At 43.8% G+C, this 24,626-nt stretch overlaps 1 protein-coding gene across 2 annotated transcripts in view; it reads left to right on the top strand.

The window, feature by feature from the left end:
* The first annotated feature begins 8,378 nt into the window (after positions 1–8,378).
* PPTC7 (protein phosphatase targeting COQ7) overlaps positions 8,379–24,626 on the top strand; it is a 23,773-nt gene continuing 7,525 nt past the window's right edge. Inside the window, exons 1-5 of one of the 2 annotated variants that reach the window (XM_083629560.1) lie at positions 8,379–8,510; positions 8,801–9,045; positions 10,064–10,292; positions 20,495–20,674; positions 23,062–23,260. In XM_083629560.1, coding sequence (XP_083485686.1) covers positions 8,480–8,510; positions 8,801–9,045; positions 10,064–10,292; positions 20,495–20,674; positions 23,062–23,260 — 884 coding nt within the window. In that variant the 5' untranslated portion in view covers positions 8,379–8,479. Of the gene's footprint in view, positions 8,511–8,797; positions 9,046–10,063; positions 10,293–20,494; positions 20,675–23,061; positions 23,261–24,626 lie in introns of both variants that reach the window. The other variant, XM_083629561.1, reaches the window with a different exon arrangement.

Raw genomic sequence — 24,626 nt, 5'->3', positions numbered from 1 at the left:
AACGACCTTGAGGCCCAATGTTGTTGTCGTTTAGTCGTGTCCGCTTCTTCATGGACCAGAGCACGCCAGGCACTCCTGTCTTCCACTGCCTCCCGCAGTTTCGTCAGACTCATGCTGGTAGCTTCGAGAACACTGTCCCACCATCTCGTCCTCTGTCGTCCCCTTCTCCTTCGGCCCTCCATCTTTCCCAACATCAGGGTCTTTTCCAGGGAGTCCTCTCTTCTCCTGAGGTGGCCAAAGTATTGGAGCCTCAGCTTCAGGATCTGTCCTTCCAGTGAGCACTCAGGGCTGATTTCCTTCAGAATGGATAGGTTTGATCTTCTTGCAGTCCATGGCACTCTCAAGAGTCTCCTCCAGCACCAGAATTCAAAAGCATCAATTCTTGGCAATAAGCCTCCTTTATGGTCACTTCCATACATCACTACTGGGAAAACCATAGCTTTAACTATACGGACCTTTGTTGGCAAGGTGATGTCTCTGCTTTTTAAGATGCTGTCTAGGTTTGTCATTGCTTTTCTCCCAAGAAGCAGGCGTCTTTTAATTCCGTGACTGCTGTCACCATCTGCAGTGATCATGGAGCCCAAGAAAGTAAAATCTCTCACTGCCTTCATTTCTTCCCCTTCTATTTGTCAGGAGGTGATGGGCCCAGTGGCCATGATCTTCATGAGGCTCAATAGTAGGCCCAATTGCAGGTCCAATTGCCAAGAGCGAGTTTTCCAGGCTGAAAAGGGATGGCGGCGTCTGCAGCAGTCTGCACACCAGTTGCATTGCTCAAAGTGCCACCTTGCTCCTCTTTTGCAAGAGGCCATGCCATCCCACACACTGGACCAGCTTTGGCCCAAGTGCTTCCAGCCGTTGACCTTGACCCTAAGCACCCCAATACATGCAGGTAAACTGAACCTTAATTTTCCGATCCAGCCACTCTGCCCTTACCATCAGAAAGTTCTTCCTGATGCTTAGCTGGAATCTCCTTTTGTGTTACTTGAAGCCAATGGTTCAGGTCCTTGGTCCAGGTAGGAGAAAACAATCTTACTACATCTTCCATGGGGCAGCACTTTAGGTATTTGAAGATGACCATCATATCTCATTCTTCTCTTCTCAAGGCTAAACATACCCAACTCCCTCAACCGTTCTAATAAGGCTTTGCTTCAGACCCTTTACCATCTTGGTCACCCTCCTGTGCACCCATTCCAGCTTGCCAATATGCTTACATTGTGGTGCCCAGAACTGGGTACAGTATTCCAGATGTTGTCTGACCAAGCAGAAGAGAGTGGTACAGTTACTTCTCTTGACCTTGATGCAGCCTAGAATAGCATTAGATTTTTGTGATGTTGCATCACACGGTTTGACTCATGTTAAGCTTGTAGTCTTTTAATGTTGACTTGATCCTTAAATCCTTTTTACATGTACTTCTGACAAGCTAGGTGTCCCCCATATTATATTGGTACACCTGGTTCTTCCTGCCTAAGTGCAGAACATTACAACAGTGCCTACTGGATTTCATTTTGTCAGTTTGAGCCCAGTTCTCCAATTTGTTAAGGCCATTTTGAATCCCGATTCTGTCTACTGCGGCATTAACTACCCTTCCCAGTTTGGTGTCATTTGCAAAGTTGATGTGCACCCTCTCACTTCCTTCGTCCAAGTCTTTTATAAATACATTGAACGACAGGCCCAGGACAGAGCCCAGCGGCACCCCACTTGTCACTTTTTCCCAGGATGACGAGGAACCAGTAATAAGCACTTTAATTTTTTTTTTAATAAGATATTTATTAGAATTTTACAAAAAGTAGGAATTTACAAAATAAAAAGAGAACAAGAGAAAAAAGAAAAATACAAAAAATACAAAAATACATAGAAAAAAAGAAAAAAAATACAAAATACAGAAAAAGTAAACAGAAAAAATTAAAAACAAATCCTTTTTTTCATATCTTGGATTTCATTTGCTTATTTCCCTGACCTCCTCACACCTCCCTTTTTTGTATTCCCGTTCACATAGTCAGTTCAGCAAATCCTTACCCTCTTTCATTTATCTTAACTCTATATCTCAACATATTATAACTATATATTTTCATCCGTTATCAATCCATTTTTACATATTCTTATTAACCTTGTTGCTAATGCCACTTAATTTCAATCCAACATCATTTTAACATTCATTAATTTTACAATGTTTCCGCAAATAGTCTTTAAATTTCTTCCAATCTTCTTCCACCAACTCTTCTCCCTGGTCTCGGATTCTGCCAGTCATTTCCGCCAGTTCCATATAGTCCATCACCTTCATCTGCCACTCTTCCAGGGTGGGTAAATCTTGTGTCTTCCAATACTTTGCAATGAGTATTCTTGCTGCTGTTGTAGCATACATAAAGAAAGTTCTATCCTTCTTTGGCACCAATTGGCCGACTATGCCCAGGAGAAAGGCCTCTGGTTTCTTCAGGAAGGTATATTTAAATACCTTTTTCATTTCATTATACATCATCTCCCAGAAAGCCTTAATCTTTGGGCACGTCCACCAAAGATGAAATAATGTACCTTCGTTTTCTTTACATTTCCAACATTTATTATCGGACAAATGATAGATTTTTGCAAGCTTGACTGGTGTCATGTAGCACCTGTATATCATTTTCATAATATTCTCTCTTAGGGCATTACATGCCGTAAATTTCATACCTGTGGTCCACAACTGTTCCCAGTCAGCGAACATAATGTTATGTCCAACATCTTGTGCCCATTTAATCATAGCAGATTTAACCGTTTCATCCTGAGTGTTCCATTTTAACAGCAAGTTATACATTCTAGAAAGTATCTTTGTTTTAGGATCTAACAGTTCTGTTTCCAATTTTGATTTCTCCACCTGGAAGCCAGTTTTTTTGTCCAAATTGTAAGCCTCCCTTATTTGATAATAGTGAAGCCAGTCTCGCACTTTATCTTTTAATTTCTCAAAACTCTGCAATTTCAATTTGTCTCCTTCTTGCTCCAAAATTTCCCAATATTTCGGCCATTTGGCCTCCATATTGAGCTTTTTCTGAGCCTTTGCTTCCATCGGTGACAACCACCTTGGGGTTTTATTTTCAAGTAAGTCTTTATATCTTATCCAGACATTAAACAATGCTTTCCTGACAATATGGTTTTTAAATGCTTTATGTGCTTTGACCTTGTCATACCACAGATATGCATGCCATCCAAAAACGTTATTAAAGCCTTCTAAATCCAAAATGTCTGTGTTCTCAAGAAGCAGCCATTCTTTCAACCAGCAGAATGCTGCTGATTCATAATAAAGTTTAAGGTCTGGCAGGGCAAATCCACCTCTTTCCTTTACATCAGTTAGTATTTTAAATTTTATTCTGGGCTTCTTGCCCTGCCAGACAAATCTAGAAATGTCTCTCTGCCACTTCTTGAAACAATCCATTTTGTCCAAAATTTGCAATGATTGAAACAAAAACAACATTCTTGGCAATACATTCATCTTTATAACAGCAATTCGACCCAACAAGGATAGCTTCAAATTCGACCATATTTCTAAGTCCTTTTTCACTTCTGACCAACATTTCTCATAGTTGTCTTTAAATAAGTTTAAGTTCTTAGCAGTCATATTAACCCCCAGGTATTTTACTTTCTTAACCAATGTTAAGCCTGTCTCCTTCTGAAACCTCTCTTTCTCAAACGGTGTTAAGTTTTTTTCAAGAACTTTAGTTTTTAACTTGTTCAACTTAAATCCTGCCACATGACCAAATTCTTGAATCAATTCTAATACTCTTTTAGTACTAGATTCTGGCTCCTGTAAAGTCAAAACTAAGTCATCTGCAAAAGCTTTCAATTTGTATTGTTTGGCTCCGACCTGAATACCTTTAATCAGACGGTCCCTTCTAATCATATTTAGCAGAACCTCCAGGACCGAAATAAAAAGAAATGGGGAAATTGGGCAGCCTTGTCGTGTCCCTTTCTCTATCTTGAATTCCTCTGTCACCACATTGTTAACTATTAGTTTAGCCTTTTGTTCTGAGTAAATTGCACTTATACCATTTTCAAACCCTTGACCAACCCCCATCCCCTGAAGATTTTTCTTCATAAAACTCCAAGAAATATTATCAAAGGCTTTCTCCGCGTCTACAAAGATTAAAACTGCTTTAGTATTGATGTTCACTTCCAACTTCTCCAAAATGTTAATTATATTCCTCGTGTTATCAGACAAGTGTCTACCTGGGAGAAAGCCGGCTTGGTCTTTATGTATCTCTTCCACTAATACTTTTTTTAATCTTTTAGCCAAAATATCAGCAAATATTTGGTTGGTGGCAGTAATGAGCACTTTTAGTCAGTCAACCAGTTACAAATCGACCTGTTACCCTATCCAGCCCACATTTTACCGGCCTTTTCCACAAGACTATCATGGGGGACTTTGTCAAAAGCCTTACTGAAATCCAGATAAACTATGTCCACAGCATTCCCCTGGTCCACCAAGCCTATAATTCTATCAAAAAGGGAAATGAGATCTGTGTGGCATGACATATTTTTGAGAAACCCATGCTGGGTCTTAGCAATCAAAACATCCTTTTCTAAGTGCTGACAGACTGTTGCATTATCTGTTCTAGGATCTTTCCTGGTCCTAGAACCAGGAAAACTCACTGGTTAGTAGTTGCCTGGGTCTTTCCCCCCCTTTTTGAAGATGGGGAAAATATTTGCCTGCCTCCAATCTGTAGGGACCTCACCTGTTCTCCAAGGATTCACAGAGATTATAGGCAGAGGCTCTTGGTTTACATCCACAAACTCCTTTAGTAATCTTGGGTGCAGCTCATCAGGTCCTAGAGATCTGAATTCATTTAAAGTAGCTAGGTATTCCCTTACTACCTCTTTTCCTATCATTCTGTGTCTGATGCTGGCGGTGTGCGGGAAATGCGAGTTTCTACATACTGAGTATATAGAAACTTCTTTTTATTATTATGGAAGAAATTCATTATACCCCTGCAGATGGCTTCCTTCCTGCTCCACCTCACTGATCAAGCCCCCCCCCCCATTATAAATGCTCAGCCACTTCAGTATCTGAGCAGCAGAGGGCACGCTGGAGTATGTTTTGTTCATTCACAGGAGACTTCAAATAACATCTAAATAGCAAAACTTCCAGTTTATAGTTAATTCTGTTTGCGTGAGAGTATAATATTTTCCAGAAGTCCCAAGCTGGCAGAGGACAGCAGTGTGAGCTGATTATTACTCATACTGCCCATTGCCAGTGTGACTCACACCTGACCTAACCCAAGAAGGATCACTCTTCAATGGTGCAAGTCTTTTCTCTCTGTTGAAACTGTTGGCCACTTTCTGATACCACAGCCAACATCATCATGTGTCTAACACAGGGGTAGCCAACCTAAGGCCCGGGAGCCGGATGCAGCCCAATCACCTTCTCAATCTGGCCTGCGGATGGTCAGGGAACCAGCATGTTTTTACATGAGTAGAATGTGTCCTTTTATTTAAAATGCATCTCTGGGTTATTTGTGGGGCCTGCCTGGTGTTTTTACATGAGTAGAATGTGTGCTTTTATTTAAAAGGCATCTCTGGGTTCTTGCACTCTTCAAAAGGAGTGCAAGATAATTGCACCTAAGCAATGGCAACCAGTGATCAAGGGGATGAAGGAATTCCCCCTACATGGACAGCTTGCAGCATCTTGAGACTTTTTAGTTTAGAGAAAAGGTGACCAAGAGTGACATAGTTCAGGGATATAAAATAACAGTTTTTTTCTCCTCTCATAACACTAGAACGTGTATAGGCCAGAGATCATTAACTTTTTTGCATCCTGAGAGTCACCTTTTCTTCTATGAACAATCTTCAAGGGGTTGCCCATTGGCAAGGCAGGGGCCAGAGGTAGAAATGGACGAAGCAGCAACTGGAAAGTTTACCACTGTGAAGTAGTCTAGTTTCAACACAAACACACAACTCTATTCTCTATCCAGGCAAGCAGGAAGCATTATCAAATTTCAAGGGTGCACTCCAGCTTGGCAAAAGTGCTTAAGGAAACTGCAAAGCATATCTGGCGAAGGGTGTGGCCTGGGGAAAGAGGGTGTTGTCTAGGGAGCGCCCCAAGGGCCAGATAGAGCACCCTGGAGAGAAACATGTGGCCCCTGGGTCTCTGGGTCCCCAGCCCTGATATACACTATAAGCTTCTAGGGGCAGAGTCCTGTCCCACTTCTGCTGCAAAGTGCTCATGCACTGATGACAAATGTATAAACAAATTGTGATGTTCCCTTGAAAAACAAACTAGTCTAAAATGTTCTTTAAAAGTCCCAAATTGGCACCAACAGGAGATCAAAGTTCATCTCCTTGGTGACTGTGCGTGAGCTGAATCCTCCCCACTCAAAGTCCACATGCACTTTCTACCCAATCAATTTAAATTGCAAAACAAAGTCTTGCTGGGAATTTAACTCAAATGAGCCATGAAGAGTAAGAAAAAGTGATATTATTTTTTGAGATTCCTAGCAGCTGCACAGTAGCCCCTTAGGAAATCAGAAGGGGGTCTGACATTGAAAACAATCCCTGACTCCTCCTTGGGATTTGGGTTTAAGAAACGGAACCTGCCATGCCAGCAGAATACTCTGCAAAGAAGGATCAAAACTCTGCCAAAGCTTATACCATTTTTTATTTAATTAAAATAGAATGTTTGGTGCAAAACAAGTTTATTCATGGCAGCTATAACTAGCTTGTATGTGTGCCTGTGAGATTAAAACAAACATACTCATCTCAAGATGAAAACTGTACTCATCCCCCTCCCCCATGCGCTTAGGATCCTTCACTGTACAGTTTTACCTAGATTTAATTCCATGGACACTTTATTATTCATGATTTTAGCTCCTACGAAAATCACAGGCAAAATGTTGGCAATTGAAAAGGCAAGGGTATTTTGCACTGGTACCATACTGATAATGTCTTCCATTATCTCCCCCAAACGTTTTCCTTCAATTAATGAACAAATAAATTGTTGAAGGTTGCTCAGAAGAGTTTGCATGAGACCTCCTGATTCCTAAACTGTCTCTGTTCCTTTGATCTCTGTGCTGAGTTGCACTTTGAAGTCAAACTGATCTGCATTAAGTGGCATCCTCTTTCACTTCTACATCTCCTCTCACGTTTTCTCTGAATCTCGAGTGGCAATGTCATCTTGGAGAACAAATGGCTTCTTTGCTTCTCCAATCAGTTTCCTATCAAGAATGCACTCCCCTAAGATTTCATTCCGAACGCCTTCCAACGAAAGGTGGGCTCAAAGCAAAGATGCATTTCACTAAAGGTAACTTATTTTGTTGGATACAAACTCTAGATTTCATTCAAAAGACTGTCAAAGGAGAGAAAAAAATTCAGTGAAATTCTCTTGGGCCCAGTGACGGTGATGCGGAAGCTGGCCCCCAGCTCCCCCAGGCCCTTGGACAAGACTGAACTATTCCAGAAGTGTCATGATCCCCCATTGCTCAATTAGATATCTAAGCTACTGAACTTTACAGGGCCTACAGCTTAAGAGTGCAGAGAGGACTGCACTCACACAGCTGCAATCTTACACACACTTGCGGGAGAGTAAACCCCCACCCTCACTGTGGGGCTTAAAGGTAAAGGGACCCCTGACCATTAGGTCCAGTCGCGGACAACTCTGGGGTTGCGGCACTCATCTTGCTTTATTGGCCAAGGGAGCCGGCGTACAGCTTCCGGGTCATGTGGCCAGCATGGCTAAGCCGCTTCTGGCAAACCAGAGCAGCGCACGGAAACACCGTTTACCTTCCCGCCAGAGGGGTACCTATTTATCTACTTGCACTTTGACGTGCTTTCGAACTGCTAGGTTGGCAGGAGCAGGGACCGGGCAACGGGAGCTCACCCCGTCGCGGGGATTCGAACCACCGACCTTCTGATCGGCAAGCCCTAGGCTCTGGTATAACCCACAGCACCACCCGCGTCCACGCACTTGCGGGAGAGTAAACCCCCACCCTCACTGTGGGGCTTATTCCAGACTAAACCAGCCTCGGCGATCCCCCCCCCCCGACTTCTGCAGCCGTCTGAAAGGTTTCACGTGTCTGGACAATCCGTCCAGGGAAGGAAGGAGGGATCTGGTTGTGGATCTGGGAATCTGCGAACACTTCCTCCACGCCCTGACGCCGCCGTTGCCCTTTTGTGACCTTGCAGTGAGGCTCGCAGGAGCGTCTTCTGCGGGGATTTGCATGGCGGCACCTCGGAAGAGGCGTCACAATAGTCCTCCTCACTAGAAAACAAAGGAAACGAATAACGAAAACGTGAAGGCCCCAGCAGGGGGAGGGTCTGTCTCCGAGGGGGGCTGCCACCCGGCCCTCTGCTGCTCAGCCCCCTTTTGCTTCTACAAGAGAGGGAGCGGGAAGGGAAACTACCTAGGAAGAGCCGCACATGGTCTTGTAGGGCCAAGAACTACAATTCCCGGCAATGCCGCGCTCGCCCGGCGCCGGCCAGAGAGCAGCAGAACAACCGCCTTGGGGGAGCGCGCTGCATGCCGGGAGTCGCAGTCCAGGCTCCGAACGGTAGGACGCCACAACGTCCGTCCCCCCTCCCTCCCGCGCAAGCGCACTTGCGCGCAGCTGACCTTCACGAGCGGCGAAGGGAGGGAGGGGCGGGCTATGCAAATGAGGGCAAGCCGCGCGGCCAATCGCGGGGCTGGGCTGGCGCCGGAGGCCCGGATGTGAGGGAGCTCAGAGGGGTTTCCCCCCCTCCGCCCCGCCTCTCTTTCTCCTCGCCGGCGAAGAGGCGGGGCTGACCTCGCGCGTCTCCCTCCCTTTCCCCCCCCTCCCTCCCTTTCTCTCTCCTTGAGGAGCCGCCGGCGGAACGCGGGCCCGAAGCACGCGACGGGGCGGAAGATGGCGGCTGGAGAGCCCGGCTGCCGGACGCGGGAGACACGCCGCCGGCTGTGAAGGGGGAAAGGACGAGGAGGACGAGAGGAAAGAGAAGGGCAAGGGGAAGCGGCGACCGAGGAAGAAGAAGGGAGGCCAAGAGCGGCTGTGGGCAGAGCCCAGCCCCCGACCTCAGGGGCCGCCTCGCGCCCAGGCGCCTCAGCCTGAGGTGGGGGTTCAGGGCCCTCCCGGGAGGGGAGGCCGGCGCCGCTTTCTGTCATTTTGGGGCGCAGCTGAGAGACGCCTCCTGAGGAGAAAGAGGGGCTGGGAACGGGGGTCGTCGCTCTGAGGGGCGCCGGGCACCCCCCTCCCTCAGGGGGGCCGCCCTCCCTCGTCGGAAGGGAGGCCCTTAACTGAGGAGAAATTGGCGGGAGTCGAAGCCGTCTCTTTTCGGGGAGGGGGGCTGAGCGCCCCCACCTCAGAGCCCCATTCCGCTCCGAAGAGGGGCTCCTTTCATTGGGGGACTGACTCCCCCCGTTTTTTATTGTAGATCCGAAGCGAGCCTCGTGGGGAGGAGGAGGAGGGGCAGGGGGTGGGGTCCTTGACCCCTGGCCTTCAGGCTAGGGCCTTATTCCGACGAGGAGCTGGAACTCCCTCCGGTGAACTTTGACGCACTTGGAGGGCCTCGGGAAATGTGCACCAGGGGAGGAAGGGGTCCCGTTTAGGAGGAACGCAGGTCACGGGGACCTAAGCGTGCTCACAGGAAGGAAAAACCTGCCTCAGCTTGGAGCCGTCTTGAAACTTAAGGCGTTGCTTCTGCCTTTTATCTCTCATTTGGGTGGGAAGGATAGGTAATGTAGTTAAGTATAGAGGCCCCTTCTAGAGAGAGAGAGAGACCTAAGAGCTGAGTTTTCTTTTTGGACAGGGTGGGTAAAAGTGGAGGATAAGGAAGTTTCCAGGAGATATAGAACATCTATATATCTATATCAATATCTATACACACACACAAATATATATATATATATATATATATATATATATATATATATATATATCACACACACACAAAAAGGAAAGGGCTCTATTTCAAGGTTGAAATAACCTTTTGTTAGAGAAGAGTTCAAACAAGGGCCCCCCCACTTTTGGAGGGGTCCCCACTGGGAACCCTGGGTCTTGGGGTGGCCCTAGTTCAGAGCGGACTACGTTGGCTCCGGTGGCACATCTGCCCACGGTTTCCCTCGTTGCAGGCGGTCGGCTGCTGGGCTCCCCACACCATGTTCTCAGTCCTCTCCTATGGCAGACTGGTAGCCCGGGCAGTCCTAGGTGGCCTTTCTCAAACAGACTCTCGAGATTACAGCCTGGTGACTGCCAGCTGTGGCTTTGGCAAGGACTTCCGCAAGGGCATCTTGAAGAAAGGCATGTGCTACGGGGATGACGCCTGCTTTGTGGCCCGGCACCGATCTGCAGATGTTCTAGGTGAGTGCTGGCTGAGGCTGGTCTTTGTGTTTGTCTGACTTGCCTGTCTTCCTCCTCATGTTTGAATGTTCTAAAATAGCACCCCTAGGTAGTATTTGAAAAGGCCTTATAATTGCATATCTGCAGGCTGCTGTCTGAGAGCAAAGTGTGCCAGGGAGGCAGTGAAGTAGATTCCATGATTGTGAGGGGCTCCAGAACTGATCTTGCCCAGTCTAGGTTCCTGTGCGGGTTGGTGTGTTGCTTTGCTCATGAGGTCCTGTCCCTAATAGCTCCCCTGCAGTTCCAAGGTGGCTGCTACTGTTTTTTAAAAAAGCATTTTAGGTTTCCCCATCTTTTTAAATAGCTTGAACTTAAACTCTTAAGGTGTCCCCCCCCCTTCTAACCCTGCAAATGAAACAAGCTGCTGGAAGCAAACACTTCCTGCCTTTAGCACACCTTGTGTCCTTGTCAGGTGAAAAGCAAAGTGACATTGAAAGAGGTTTCGGATGTCAAGCTTCACTCCCCACACCCACTTTCCTGTGGTTTCAGAGCTCCCTGCAGATCTTCAGTGCAGTGCAGCTGTGCTGTGTCAGATGTCACAGGAGCGAAAGGGGGAAACCTCCTGAGTGCAGGCCCTTTGTGGGGGATATGGCTTCTCAAAAGCCCTTTTGCTTGCTGAGCAGCAGCAACATGAATGTAGATTGCTAAACACTCCTTGGTGCATGGTTTATTTAGAGTTGAAGATTGCTCTTGTGTCTAAACATATTATGTTAGTGAAACTTGGTGTTGCCATGGTAGCTTCATATCTGTTGTAATGAGTGATTTATTTTTAAAAAAATGTTAGTTGGCTTTGAAACAATGTTTTGAATAGTACATTTAAAAGAATCTTGTCAGATGCCCATGCTGTAGTTCTGGATATGGAGGACAAAGAAAAATATATCAACCTTGGTCATGCAGCGCAGTTCATCTTTGTTCTTAGGCCATAACCCACAATGCAGTTTGGCTGTTCAAGTGTCTTATCTAGCATATGATCCATGTTGAAGGGAAGGTCAGTAGAGTTCTTCCTTTCTGTCAGTAGAATTACTTACACTGTGAATGGAAAGGGAGTGAGTGATGGATTTCTATCAAATGAAAGACTGATTGGAGTCTCCTTGGTTCTGCATTGCTCTTTAATAGTATAGCTGGGCATTTTTTCCTTTGGCCCTTATTTTAGTTGGATTACAGTGAATTGTATGGCAGGGTTTGATGATGTTATGTCATTATGTTGCAGTAGTCCTATGTAAGCAGCCTTGTAGTGTCACTGAAGTGATGCAGGGATTAAATCCTTATTATTTTCATTTTTAAATACTTTGTTTCCTGTACTTTATTACTGTTACAGCAAGCAGATTTTATTTTATGTATTACATTTATATCCCACTTTTCCTCCAAAGAGTTCAATGTGTCGTACGTAGTTCTCTCCATTGTAATTTTTTCCTAATTCTTCAGAAATTGATTTTTGTGGCTTAGTATTCTTTGGATGACTGTTCTAACAGCCCCCCTCTTAATTTTGATTTAGGTGTTTATGCCCTCTTCAGTCAGTTAAGACTGACTCCTTAAAGCAGCTTACAGTTGAAATCCACCACACATTTTTGTGTGTTTTTGTGTGCGCTCTCTGTGTTCCGTCTCTTCTGGCCCATGAAAATACACAGGTTCCAGACTCTTTCCTGGAGAAGGAGCTATAGGTGAACTCAGGCTTGCTGGTGACAAAGATTAACCTCTTGGTGTCATTTTTCTATTGGTTCCTTAGCCCAATCCACAGTGGATGAAATAAAATTCTCTTTTTGTTCTTAGTTCTCCATTTTAAATTTTTTTTAAAGATACTTTTATTAGGCTATATAATTGGATATTTTGCCCTTCTTTCCCCCTGTTTGCCCTTCTTTCCCTGCATGTTTGGTAACCATGTTAGCTTTTCTCTGCTTGGTGTCCTGTGCTCTGCCTGCATCTTTTGTTCTAAATTTCAAATGTCTTCAGACACTTATGCAGCTTCACTGTTCTGGATTATCTTAATTAATTTTATACAACCTATAAAATAAAATGCAGAAGAGCTTGGTACAATTAGATTTTTTATATATAAATAACGGTGTAGAATGTCTTTAGCCAAAGAATGAGTTTTAAATGTGTTTCACTTTTCATTCAGTCCAGATTAGCTTTATATATTACTCATTCGCGGATATAAGCATGCCAAGAAGATCTCTGCCTTCAGTTTTGAGAGTCTTTGTGGGCTGGGTGTGGGTGTGGAGTAGCCACATGAGCTGCTCCCATCCAGTGGAAAAAAAATTGCAAGAGCACTTGGAATCTGCCCAACTTCCAAGTCCCTGTTTGACCACAGTTAAAAAAAACACACCCCTACACATGGCCTTTTTCTGTTGTGCAATTACTAGATCTGAAGAGCAGCCCTGCTGAATCAGACCAAAGACCTGTCTCTTTCTGCTCATGATTCCCAGCAGTTGGTATTCAGAGACATACTGCATCTGATACTGGAGCTATTATGACCAATAGCCACATCCTTTGCAGCTCAGTGGTTAGTGCTGCTATCCTGTGCACTGTTGCAATCAAGGGGGCTTAATTCTAAAGAAAGGCATTCATAGTACTGCACTGTGTCAGCTGTGAGCCAGGAAGCCCTCAGTTCAAATCTCACCTATTGTACTATCTTAGCAAGTGGATTAAGGCAAAATATTTGCCCAGCTTCAGGCACTCTCCTGCATTGTGGGAAAGGTAATAATGACCTTTCTTGTAAAAGGGAAGAGGTTGTCAGCAGTTGACATTCTGCTGAAATTCCTACATTAATAGAGAAGTTGTGAAGAAGTGTTTTGAACACTTGCAGTACACTATCTTTATAAACGTTAATATATTCTGGAGCTGCATGGCGATTTCCTGCAGATCCCAGTGCCTTGGCTGCCTGAAGTGAGAAGGTTTGGTGCTGTTGGTGATTGTACATGTTCCGGCCTTTCACCTGTAACTGCTTCGCTAGCTTTCCTTTCATGGCAGTTATTGTAAAAGATCCTCCATAGGAATTCAGGAGAGATCAGGGTCTGTGGTGGTGAAAATTTTAACTCTGAAAGGCTTACGTAAAAAGAGCATGAAATGTGATTTTGTTGCAGAAATTGAAGGGTCCTCCTTATTCCTTTCCTTAGCACCTGGTTTGGGACATTAGTCGAGAGCAGTTTACAATGAAGCAAAAGCCACACTGAGAATGCATCAAGCATGTTTACATATAGAGATAATTTGGATAGTTTTTTCTTCAGTTAGATTGTCATAGATACTTTGTAAGGAGTACGTTGCTAGAATGAGGAAAGGGTTTGGGAGATTGAAGCGAGGATTACAGGAAGCTTTCTGTAGATTCCTGTGTTTCCAAGCTGTTTTCTGCAACCACAAGGAAAATGTGTGGGCTTTTTAAAAAATAAAATACTGAAACTAGAGACTTGCAGGTTTGTCAGAACACCAGGTCCTGGGTTTCTGTGCAATTTGGCCAGAGTTAACAGCGTACAGAGAGGCACACACTGCTTGGGTTTTCCTTTTTGGCTCTTACACTGTTGACAAATCCTAGGCTGGGCGTTTTATGAGAGATGGCATTCCAAACCTTTTAATCATTTTAATAAGCACCAAAACAGTACTGTTGAAAAGCAATAGATAAATATGAAATCAAAGACATTTCAAATATTTCTTGGAAGATCATAGAATCATAGAATTGTAGAGTTAGGATCATCTAGCCCAACCCCACACAATACAGGAATTTCAACTAGATCATACATAGCAGATGGTCTGCCAACCTCTCCTTAAAAATCTCCAAGTGTAGAGCAGCAATAAAAGACCCTGTGTCATTGAAGTTAACTCTTTATTCAAAGGAGCCAAAACAGCACAGGCCTAGGGATCCCAGCAACTGACCACCAAGTCTTGCCTGAATGAGGCAGCTGTGAGGACTACAGGCCTCCATCTTCCCTTTCTAAAGCTCCTCTTTTCCAGGGTCTTTCCCAAGCAGTTGCAAACTACACACAACCAATCTCTGCTCTGCATGTTTCATTTCTCTGCATATTCTAGGAGATAAGGGGGAGGGTAGCTGGCTTCAGTGGGAGGGCCTGTTACCTCTTCTGCTTCCTCTTCCTCCTCCCAGTCTGCACCTTCTTCTCCCTCTGTCCACTCATTGTTGTCCCACCACCACTTCCCTGTCACTGAGCCTTCTTTCCCTGGGGATACCCTTTGGGTTTCCCCAGCCTGTACTTCCCACCACTCCTCGGCATCCAGCCAGTCCGTGACACCAAGGTGGAGTCCACCACCTCTTGTGGGAGTGTATTCCCCTATCAAACTGCTCTTGCCATCAGAAAGGGCTTCCTGATGTTTGGTCAGAATCTCCTTTCTTGTAACTACCCTCCGGAGCAGGGGGAAACTAGCTTGTTCTATCTTGCAGTCAAGTTTGCAGTCATAGCTACTCAGAGGTAAGCCTCATTAAACTAAATGGTGCTTACTCCCAAGTAACTGAGTATAGGACTGCAGGCTCAGGAGCATTCCAAGCTCCTGGTAGATAGATAACCATTGCTGCATCCACAGCCTTGCTCCTTGCACTGGAAAGGTGGGGGTGGGGAAAATGCCGTTTTGCTGCATCAGCCCTCAAGCTGACATAGCAAAGTGGCCGTTGCCATCTTGTGGATGGCAGGAGGGTCAGCTAATCCTGTTGGCCCAGCTGCACCCCAACAACATACTGTTTTGACTATTCCTGGCAGGGATACTGCTAGCAGTAACTTCCACCCACCCACCTTTTAGGCTTGTGCATTGGGATGTTGTTCACCAGCAGAGCTCCCCTGCCCCATCCAAAACAGGGATTGAAATTGTTCTGTCAGTCTCTCAGTATGAATGAGGCTGAGGTTCTTATTAATTTCATCCCACCTCAAAGCATGTATCAGTCTTAATTCTTCTGATAACTCAAATCTCCTCCTTGGGAAGACAACTCCTCCAAAGCATAATCAAAACAACTCTGCTTAGTGGAAAAAAATATTCACCAGTGTAAGCCCAGTTTAGGCTGAAGGACAGTCTGTGAAAATGGTAGGTGATAAGCTAAGGGATTATTTTGTTAGCATAAAAAGAGGCTTGCATCCAGGGATCTCATTTGAACCATGCTATTGCATAATTATTCTGCTCTGAGAATGCTGGATGGGTAGACAGAGTAAAGAAAGGCACACACAAGGAACTAATGCAGAATATCCCAAGGTGGCCACTTCAGTAGGGAACAATGCAGGCAGTGGGCATTTTGCAATATTACTTGCATTTTTAGTAAAAAAAATGCTTTTGGCATGACCAGGTTTTCTAGTATCTTAAGATTTAACACTTACAAGTACATGTCTTTAGCTAGTGTAGAGGGCAGCACACAGGTGTTTTGGTCTCTGATCACTGACAGGTGAAGGAATGCTTGTAACTGCCTGCTTGTAGCTGTTTTTGGCCAAAGGTGTGGTTTGTTACTGGCCAAAATAAAACTGCATCCTTTAGAATAGTTTGTGCAAGTGGGAAAGTAAAACTTGGATCTGATCCTCTGGAGTTTGAATAAGTGGTTGTACCAGAAATGCCCTGCTTGCTGCCAGCACAGCATACACCTGCCCTCCCCTATAGCCTACAAAGAAGTTCACTGCTACCTCAACTACCATTTGATTTTGTGCTTGCTTGCCTTGAGTATCTGTAAGTGATGCATGCACAGCATGTAACCAGGCAGTAACTCTGGGGACTGTCCTCCATATAGTCAGAAGAACTGTGTAACTGTACTGCTTCCCAATGCTGATGAGAGGATGTCTTTCTGCCCTCACCAAGGAAGCAGAGAATCAGAGTGGTTAAGAGTTATGGTAACAGAAACAAAGGTTAATTTAGTATGTTCAGTGATATACAAATAAACTAAATTTTGTAAACTGCCTTGAGGGATTTCTTTCTCTTTTTTACAATCAAATGGTGTATAGATTTTATGAAATAAATAGGGTTAACTTATCCAGCCATGTCCAGTTTTTAAATCCCATGCTTCAGATATTTGAGAATTTTTTATGGTCATGAGTTTCCATTAGTTTCTAATCAAACTAGTTTTTTAGTGCAAGAGGGAAAATATATTGATACAGCCAGGGAATTTATATGGACACTGTTCCTGTGGAACTGTCCTTGGTTAGTTCTGATGAAATGATGCTACTGCTGGTGATTTCAACACAGTGAATAAAGCTAGGTCTGTTGCCCAATTACAGAAATCTTAGTTGATTAATGGACTGAATTTGCCTAAGTGTAAAATGAAGAGTTCTGACATAAGTATGCTTTGTTTTTAGATGCACAGGCATAATCTGTGATAAGACATGTTCTTTCCTACATAAGAGAGAAGGAGCTGGAATGCCTCTTTTAAGATGGAGTTTGCCCTCTGTAGGTTTTTTCCTTCCTCCAATACTTAACAGTTAACCATGAAGCAGGTCTTTAATTTTTAAATCAGGTGAATCATTTAGTTGATCAAAAGTTTTTTAAATTGATCTTTAACTGTAAACTAAACATTTTGGCCCTACCCAACCCCCAAATCCCCTTTTATGCCCAGTTCTGAAAACAGGAACAGATGTAAGTCTCTTTTCTATGATATCCAAAGAGAACTTTATTGTATTAATTAATTAGTTACAATGCTTTTCATTGAATGTCATCAATCCCAGAGCAGGAACCAAATTAATAAAAGTAAACAGGAGAAAAATATTATTATTAAAAATAATTTACAAAAATTACAAAATCATATAAACAAGACCAATAAACAACTGAACAATTTTATCATAAGGTAAACAAGCAAAATTACAACAACATAACTTAATATTTCCAATGTACAGGCCTCAGGGTTGACCTTGAACACGGGAAGTTATAGAAGACTTGAACAGTTGGGGAAGTAGGAGTTGCCTTTTTGTACATGCATGAAGGTACTTCTTTTACAGTGTGTTGTGGCTGAGTTGGTGATCTGTAAAGAGTGCAGGTTGGGATTCCTGGTCTCCCAGCTGACTGTCTCTGCAGAATACGCTGTTCAACACTTTCTGACTTGATGCTGAGAGTGACTTGCTGGGTTTCAGAACTGAGGCGTCTGGGGGTGATGGAATTCTAGGATGCTTGTCCAGACGTTGTGGGAAGACTGATCAAATGTTAAGCAGCATTTAGAGGAAGGGCAAGTTGATGAGGCAACCGCAAGTCATACATACAAGGTTGCTTAAATATGTTCTCTTTAGCTAATGTGCTGGCACGATTGCAATCTCCAGAGGCTTATGCACAGGCACACTTTCAATTTACTTGTAGTTGTGTGTTTCTGCTTCTTGTATGCCTTACCAATCAGGTAGGGTACCAATCAGGTACCACAAAGGCATCCCATTGTGTTTAAGCTGCAAGACCTACAATGTGTCACTTTAAAATGTGAAGGTTCATTACTATTTCACAAATTGTGTATGTCTTTAAGGGCCAGGGCAAATAACAAGACCCGGTCTTACAGCTGTGAAACATAGCAGGTGCTGCTGAGTTGTGTTAATCAAGCTGTGTCAGCAATTGGGTATAGTATATAAGGAGCAGCACCTAGCTCTCCCATTACCCTAGGGGATGGGTTGGTGGTTGGGTCTGGTTTGTTGTTGATGTATTTAGTGTATAAGGAGTTTTTGTTTTTGTTATTAAAACCTTGTTTAAGTTATTTTTGAGTCCCTTTTTTAATGCATGGTCTCCCCAGCAAGCTCTCTGCAGCGCTACTAAACTGCAAATAGCCAATATCTTTGGTTATGGGCCCAGCTGCTGAGTGGATGACTGCATATTTTTGGACTTGCCCACGTTCTGTCAAATGACCCTTTCATATCTAATGTAGGCATATAAGAAAATTCCTGATCCCCACCCCAAATCAATTAATCAGATGGGGACTGTGATTTTTTTAAACCACTGATAGAGAAATCAAATGGTTAATCTAATATTAACTTTTAACATATTGCTTAGAGCAGTGGTTCCCAAATGGTGGTCTGTGGACTCCAAGAGGCCATCATAACTGACCCAGGAAGTCTGTGGCACCATTCACATAAAAACTACCATAGAGATACCAACATTTTCAAAAGCAGAGGGGCCATGGCTTGTTTTTTAAAAATAGGGTGTAGTATAGGCAACCCCTGATTTCTGTGGGGGTTGCGTTCCAGGTCATGTGTGTACAATGGTGGAGCACATATAAGCCCGCCGTTTCGCCCCCTTTTTCTACCACTTCCGGGTGTGCAGCAAAGTGCACACGCGTGGTCGTGCATGACTCCAAACATTCGTTGCCAATACTTTGCTAATTGGGAACCACTGGTTTAGAGGATTCATGTGCATTTCCTAAAGAAGAAAGGAAGGGTGTTCTTTGGTATTCAGGGTTATGGTATCCAAGTTGTGCTTTGTACTACTTGTGGTGTTACAAGAGGGGGGTGGTCATAATGCTTGCCTTCTGGTATTGCATTGTTTGGGTGTGTGTGTTTTTTAAAAAAATACCAATCCTTTAAAAATGGTTCTAAAAGGTTATGGACTATTTTGGGGAGAAATCTGATTAATGCTGATAGTCTGTTCAGAGTCTGGCGGTAACATGCCGACAGATTACATAGTTCATGCCAAGGTCAGCTGTAAACCCTCCATCTCCAGTTCAGCTGGCATCCTAAGTGAAGGACATTTTACAGATTAGCACATTTTTATTCATGTGTTTTCAATTCTAGGATAGAGGCTTGCAGCCTTGGGGAGCAGAGATAGCTCAGTAGGTAGAGCATGAGACTCTTAATCTCAGAGTCATAGGTTCATACCACATGTTGGGTAAAAAGATTGCTGCATTGCAGGGGGTTGGGCTAGGTGACCCTCAGGGGCCCTTCCAGCCCTACAATTCTGTGATTTTGTTTAGCAGATTTATCTTCCTTTGACTCACTCCCTGATAGTTGAGACAGTGACTCACACTGCATCCTGAATCATTTAACATGAGCTTCATGCATTCCATAAAATACCAAATGTTGACACTAGCAGGCTGAAGAGAGTTTCTGAACCAAATAAGTTGAATGTTATTAGAGAGAGAGAGAGAGAGAGAGAGAGAGAGAGAGAGAGAGAGAGATGTGTGTGTGTGTGTGTGTGTGTGTGTGTGTGTGTGTGTGTGTAGAGGCTGTAGATACTCAGCAATACCCCTGAAAATATTTCTTACTCTTATTTGACCATGGCAAAATTCTCAGGAGTTTGCTTTTGCTAAACGACTTTGCCTCTTATTACTTTACCCTTCAAACCCTTCTGCAACTGCAGAACTGCTGCAGAAAGTTTTCGGCAAAGGGCCATTCTTGATCTCGCTGCCTGATGGTGTTGGATAACAATGTTTGAGAGAAATGTCTCAACACTGTCTAACCATTCTGGGAGCCTATAGCTGTACTAGCTTATCAGCCGACCACTTTCTCCTGGTAAATGTGTAGAAATGCACCATTCTTCTCTCCTGCCTATGTTCATGGTTACGTGGCTGGCGCATGTTTGATATCTCAAATACAGTTATCATCTCCTCAGCCTCAAAATCAGCTGAAGTTGAAATGTGCATGTGAATTCATGACTAAAACTGTATCACTGCAGTTAGCCTGCCTAACCCGTTCTTTTCCCTTTTGCTTACATTTTGGTGCTGAAACTGGTTGAGATGAGTTGAGGTGCTTATCTTCAAGAAATATAGGTGACCACCAGCTCATAATTGATTCTGTTCAGAGGTAATCCTATCTATGCCCTGAGTTTCTTAATGCATCCAAAGGGGCACAATCACTTTTGGTTAAAACTGGCAGTATCACAGTTCCGTTAAGCAAATCTAGGGTGCTGCTTCACATGAGAATGTGGGCCCATTTAGAGATGAAGAAACTACCGGTACTCCTGAATAATACCAGAAAGGAAGTAAAGGTGACTGTACTTGGTCCTGTTGACTTCTGCATAACTTCCCCCTCCCCTGTCTGTCTTAAGCTAGTTGCATAATAAGGCCTTATTTTGGGCTTTCAGCAATCAGAAGTGATTATATACCTCTGCGCTTTCTGCATGGCATTTTGAATTAGGAAAGTTGATTAGTTTAGAAAGTCTTCTTTAGAAATATTAGCAGATATGGAGAATATTTAATTAAACCTCACCAGCTTTGCATGTTTAATGTAAATTTCATCTTCATTAATGCTGAGGAATGTATTCATAATACGTGTATATATATTCTTTCTTAGGGGTTGCAGATGGTGTTGGAGGCTGGCGGGACTATGGTGTTGACCCTTCTCAGTTCTCAGGGACTCTCATGCGCACTTGTGAACGCTTGGTCAAGGAAGGACGGTTTATACCAAGCAATCCTGTGGGGATTCTCACCACGAGCTACTGTGAGCTGCTGCAGAACAAAGTACCTTTGCTTGGTAAGCATAAACGGTCTCTCCTCTTTCTCACATCAGTCCACTGGGGTGTATTCTAAGCCAGCCATACCTATAGCGCTGTCCAGTAGTTAAGCCGGGAAGTTCTTCAGTTATCACCTCCTGACAGGAACTCCTTGTTTGGCCTAGGTCAGTGGGGAACCAGTGACCCTTCAGAGGTTATTGGACTACAGCTTCCATCAGCCCCAGCCAGCATATCCATTTCTCAGGGATTATGAGAGTGGTAGTACAAGAACAAGTGGAGGGCATCACATTGGGTACCCCTGGCTGAGGCAAGCCGTCTTGTAAGACTCTCACGACACATGCCATCTTCCGACAAATGCCATCTTCCGACAAATGCTTCTAAAATAAAAGGTGGCTTTTGGCCACAAAGGGGAAGTGACCATGGTTTGGCACCACATTAAATAAGCAAGCAAACAAAAACACTTTGATGACATTCCTGCTCTTTCAGAACTGGTTGCTGATTTAGGCAGATATATGTTTATTTAGGAAAATAAACGGCAAACGCTTTCAGTTGAAGTCCCATTCTCCTTCGAATCTGAGCCCTTCTTTTTGCAGGATGATGCATCACTTGTACTTTGTACCTTTTATTTTTGGTTGTCTAAAAGCAATATGGAGTTGCCATTATTGGTTTCAGATTTAACTTCCCCACTGAGAATACATTCCAGCTGGGTGTCAGTTTAGGAGAAGTCTAGTAGTGGGTATTTGCACTATGTGCTTTAACTTTAAACACCTGCTGAAAACTTTTCTATTTCTCCAGGCTTAAGGAGGCAATTAAGAACACATCTTGCCACAATGGTTAATTCATGTCTATTTTTAACTTTTCATGTTTTTATTCTGTTTTATTTTATTATCAGCTGCTTTGATATTATTTTTTGAGATTGCGGTCTATAATTTTTTTTTAAAATATATAAGTTAAAAAATAAAATTGCTGTTTACTCTCTTGAACTCATGAAAGCAAGTGGGTCTTGCAACAGAACATTGCAGTGTGGAATGTGCCAGTTCACTGTTCCTGCCAACTAATCAGCCAGGTCTTCCAGATAACCCAATGACCCCACTCTCCACTCTTGCCCCCCAAGACACTGTAATCACTGAGCATACCCAGTCCTCTTTCAGCAGTTTTTTTTTGGGGGGGGCTGTTTCCCCATAGGTAGTTTCTCCTAAAGATTATTTGTACTTCTGTGTACCTTGGAAGATCCCTATGGCATGCTGACACCTCTTTCTTGTTCCTCAATAGCCCCATTTCACCCACAGCCCTGTGAGCACTTAAGGGGGTGAGTTTGATGTTAGAGGGAGTGATGTTGGGGGTCTTGAAGGAGCAGGATTTTGCTGTGTTGAGAACCAGCCACACTAATGGAAACGGATAACCTTTAGCACACTAAGTGCAAGTTACTTTTCGCACCGCACATGCTTCTCACCTGACCTTAGCTGCTCTGCCAAGAGGTCTCTGTAAGTATGTAAGCTATATTTAGCTAGCCTCTGCTGAGCTCAGGAAGAGTCATCCCTTTTTCATCACACACCTAAAGAACAGGCATTGGCTGCAGCATTTTCCCTTCAGTTCAGACGTTGCTGGAACTGCTTAAATGAGCTCTAGTTTCAACTTACAGCATGACTAGTTTTGTGGAAAAGTCCTGACTTAACTGAATGTTGCCAAGGTGGCCTCATGCTGTGAGTGCCTGTCCCATTCATCTTGACCTTCTCAGTTCACAAGAGCATATGAGCTCCATGTTTGGCACTTGAATTTCTAGTTGCAGTGCATTTCTGATCAGCTTGACTCCTTATCCAACACTTCTAGATTTTTTTCCTTCTTTTAACTGCTGTAAATTTCCCCCTAATCTTGAATGCTTTGTTAAGCATTCCTTGTTAGGAATGCCAATATAAGAGCCAATGTGTCAGTTGCTCACATGTATTCAATGGACCAGTGATGAGATAGTAGAGTACATGTTTGCCTAGTGCTGCTAACTGCTGTCCAACCTCCTCAGCACTTCTTTGGGGGCTCTGTTGAAATGAATGCACGTTACATGTCTACCTCCACAAATCTTGGTTGAAGAAAGTGCTTAGAGTTGGTAAGAATCCAAATAGCTGCTTATTAAGTTCAGAATAATGATGGCATTGCTTTTAGAGGTCTGATGTGCTACCTTTAAGAAGAGCTGTATTGACTTACCAAGAGAACAGCACTGGAAGTCTGTTTCTGCTAATTAGAAATAGCTTCTCGCAGTAGTTGGAAAACAATAGAAATTCTGTTCAGCTCATTTCCATGTAGTTTATCTCTCTCAGGTTCTTGTCCTTGCTGCAGCCAGTGGACCCCACTTAAAGTAAAAGCAGCTGCATTTATATGTCATTATCTAAAAAATATTTAATTTTATTTCCAGGGAGCAGCACAGCTTGCATTGTAGTTCTGGATCGGACAAGTCATCGTTTACATACAGCAAACTTGGGGGACTCGGGCTTTTTGGTAGTCAGAGGTGGAGAGGTAGTACACCGATCTGATGAACAACAGCACTACTTCAACACTCCGTTCCAGCTGTCAATAGCACCACCTGAAGCTGAAGGGGTCGTCTTCAGTGACAGGTGAGATTTTTAAGTATGAGTGGTCAGATCTAAATTCCCCAAAACAATTATGTTGGGTGCATCCCCAGTGAATTGTGAGGGGAAGCTGTGCTCACACCCCATGTCCCAGAATATGTAACTCCCTTTTTCTAAACAAAGGAGAAGTATGGGAGATGGTCTTTTTCTGCTCAGGGGTTTTATGGTTGCCCTAAAGGGGCTTTTCTCCTCTCACTAGCCTGGCTTCACTCATTTACAGGGATCATTAGAGGCAAAGGTGTCTCCTCCTTGCATGAGGCTGTGCAAGGGTTATGTATGGAGTATTCCTCATCTCTCTGATAGTTGCATGTTACAAAACTCCACTTTACAAAACAGCTTTGGCATAAAGATGGTTAGGGTGTGGTGTTAGGTTCCTTTTATGCCTCCAGATCCCTGCTTCAGTTTGACTTTCATGTGTGGCCACATTTGCCAGGGCCTCAAATGCCACATTTTAAAATTTCCCTCCTCCTGACTTGTTTGCCAAGGAATACTACCGTTTTATGTCTTGCCGTTGGAAATATTTTTTTGGCTATAAGAGTGAATTTGGCTTGAGAGTGAATCAAGCTGCTCTTCCAAGTTGAATTCCTGGAATGGATGCTAAAAGTTCGTTCTTTGTGGCTGCTCTGCACTTGCAGCAGGATTCGAATGGAGATGTGGAAAAAGCCTTGTCCCGGGCTGAGTGCATTCACTAGTGTCCAAAATAGCTCTGTGTTCGCCCAGCATGCAAATGCTGTCATGCTGTCCTGTTCATTTCGGGGACCTCCTTCTCACTCTTGGGATTTGGATTGGGAATCTGCTAATTTTGCATACTCTGGCAGTGAGGTAGCAAATGCTTGAAGAACAGAGAGGGAAGCATGTGACTGCAGCTTGTATTTCAGTACGGTTAAAAGCTTCCAGCCGTGTGCTGTGCCCAATCAAAATGAGCAAAACTCCCATTTGGCAGAACACCAAGGTCCATGATGGGAGTGTTGGAAAAGCACATTCTGTTCAATGGGAACTAGTGGCTTAAAAAGGGTACCTTAGCAAAGGACTTGAAGCAAGATTACTCCCTTCCCACCAGCGCTGCACAGCAAGGCCTTTGGTACTTTACAGGTCAAAGCAGGAGTCACTCAAAAATACTAGTGCAGGGGAGAGATCATGAGATCTATCCCATGCTGCTCTACTGTGTAAGGTTCCTTCTACCTCTTCGAACTGTCTGCCATGAGAGTCTCAGTCTGTTGTGTCTAATGAGCAGCTTGTTCAGCAGTGCAAACACTTTGCTCGTGAAATGAAAGCTTGTGTAATAGTGATTTAAGAAAGCAAAGCTAGCTAAATAGGGTTGCCCCACTAGTGCTTAAACATTATCACAGTA

Source organism: Podarcis filfolensis (assembly GCF_964270895.1).
Source record: "Podarcis filfolensis genome assembly, chromosome: 8".
Taxonomy (NCBI): Eukaryota; Metazoa; Chordata; class Lepidosauria; order Squamata; family Lacertidae; genus Podarcis; species Podarcis filfolensis.
Note: the sequence above shows the minus strand (reverse complement) of the source record. Positions and strands in the feature narration are given on the sequence as shown.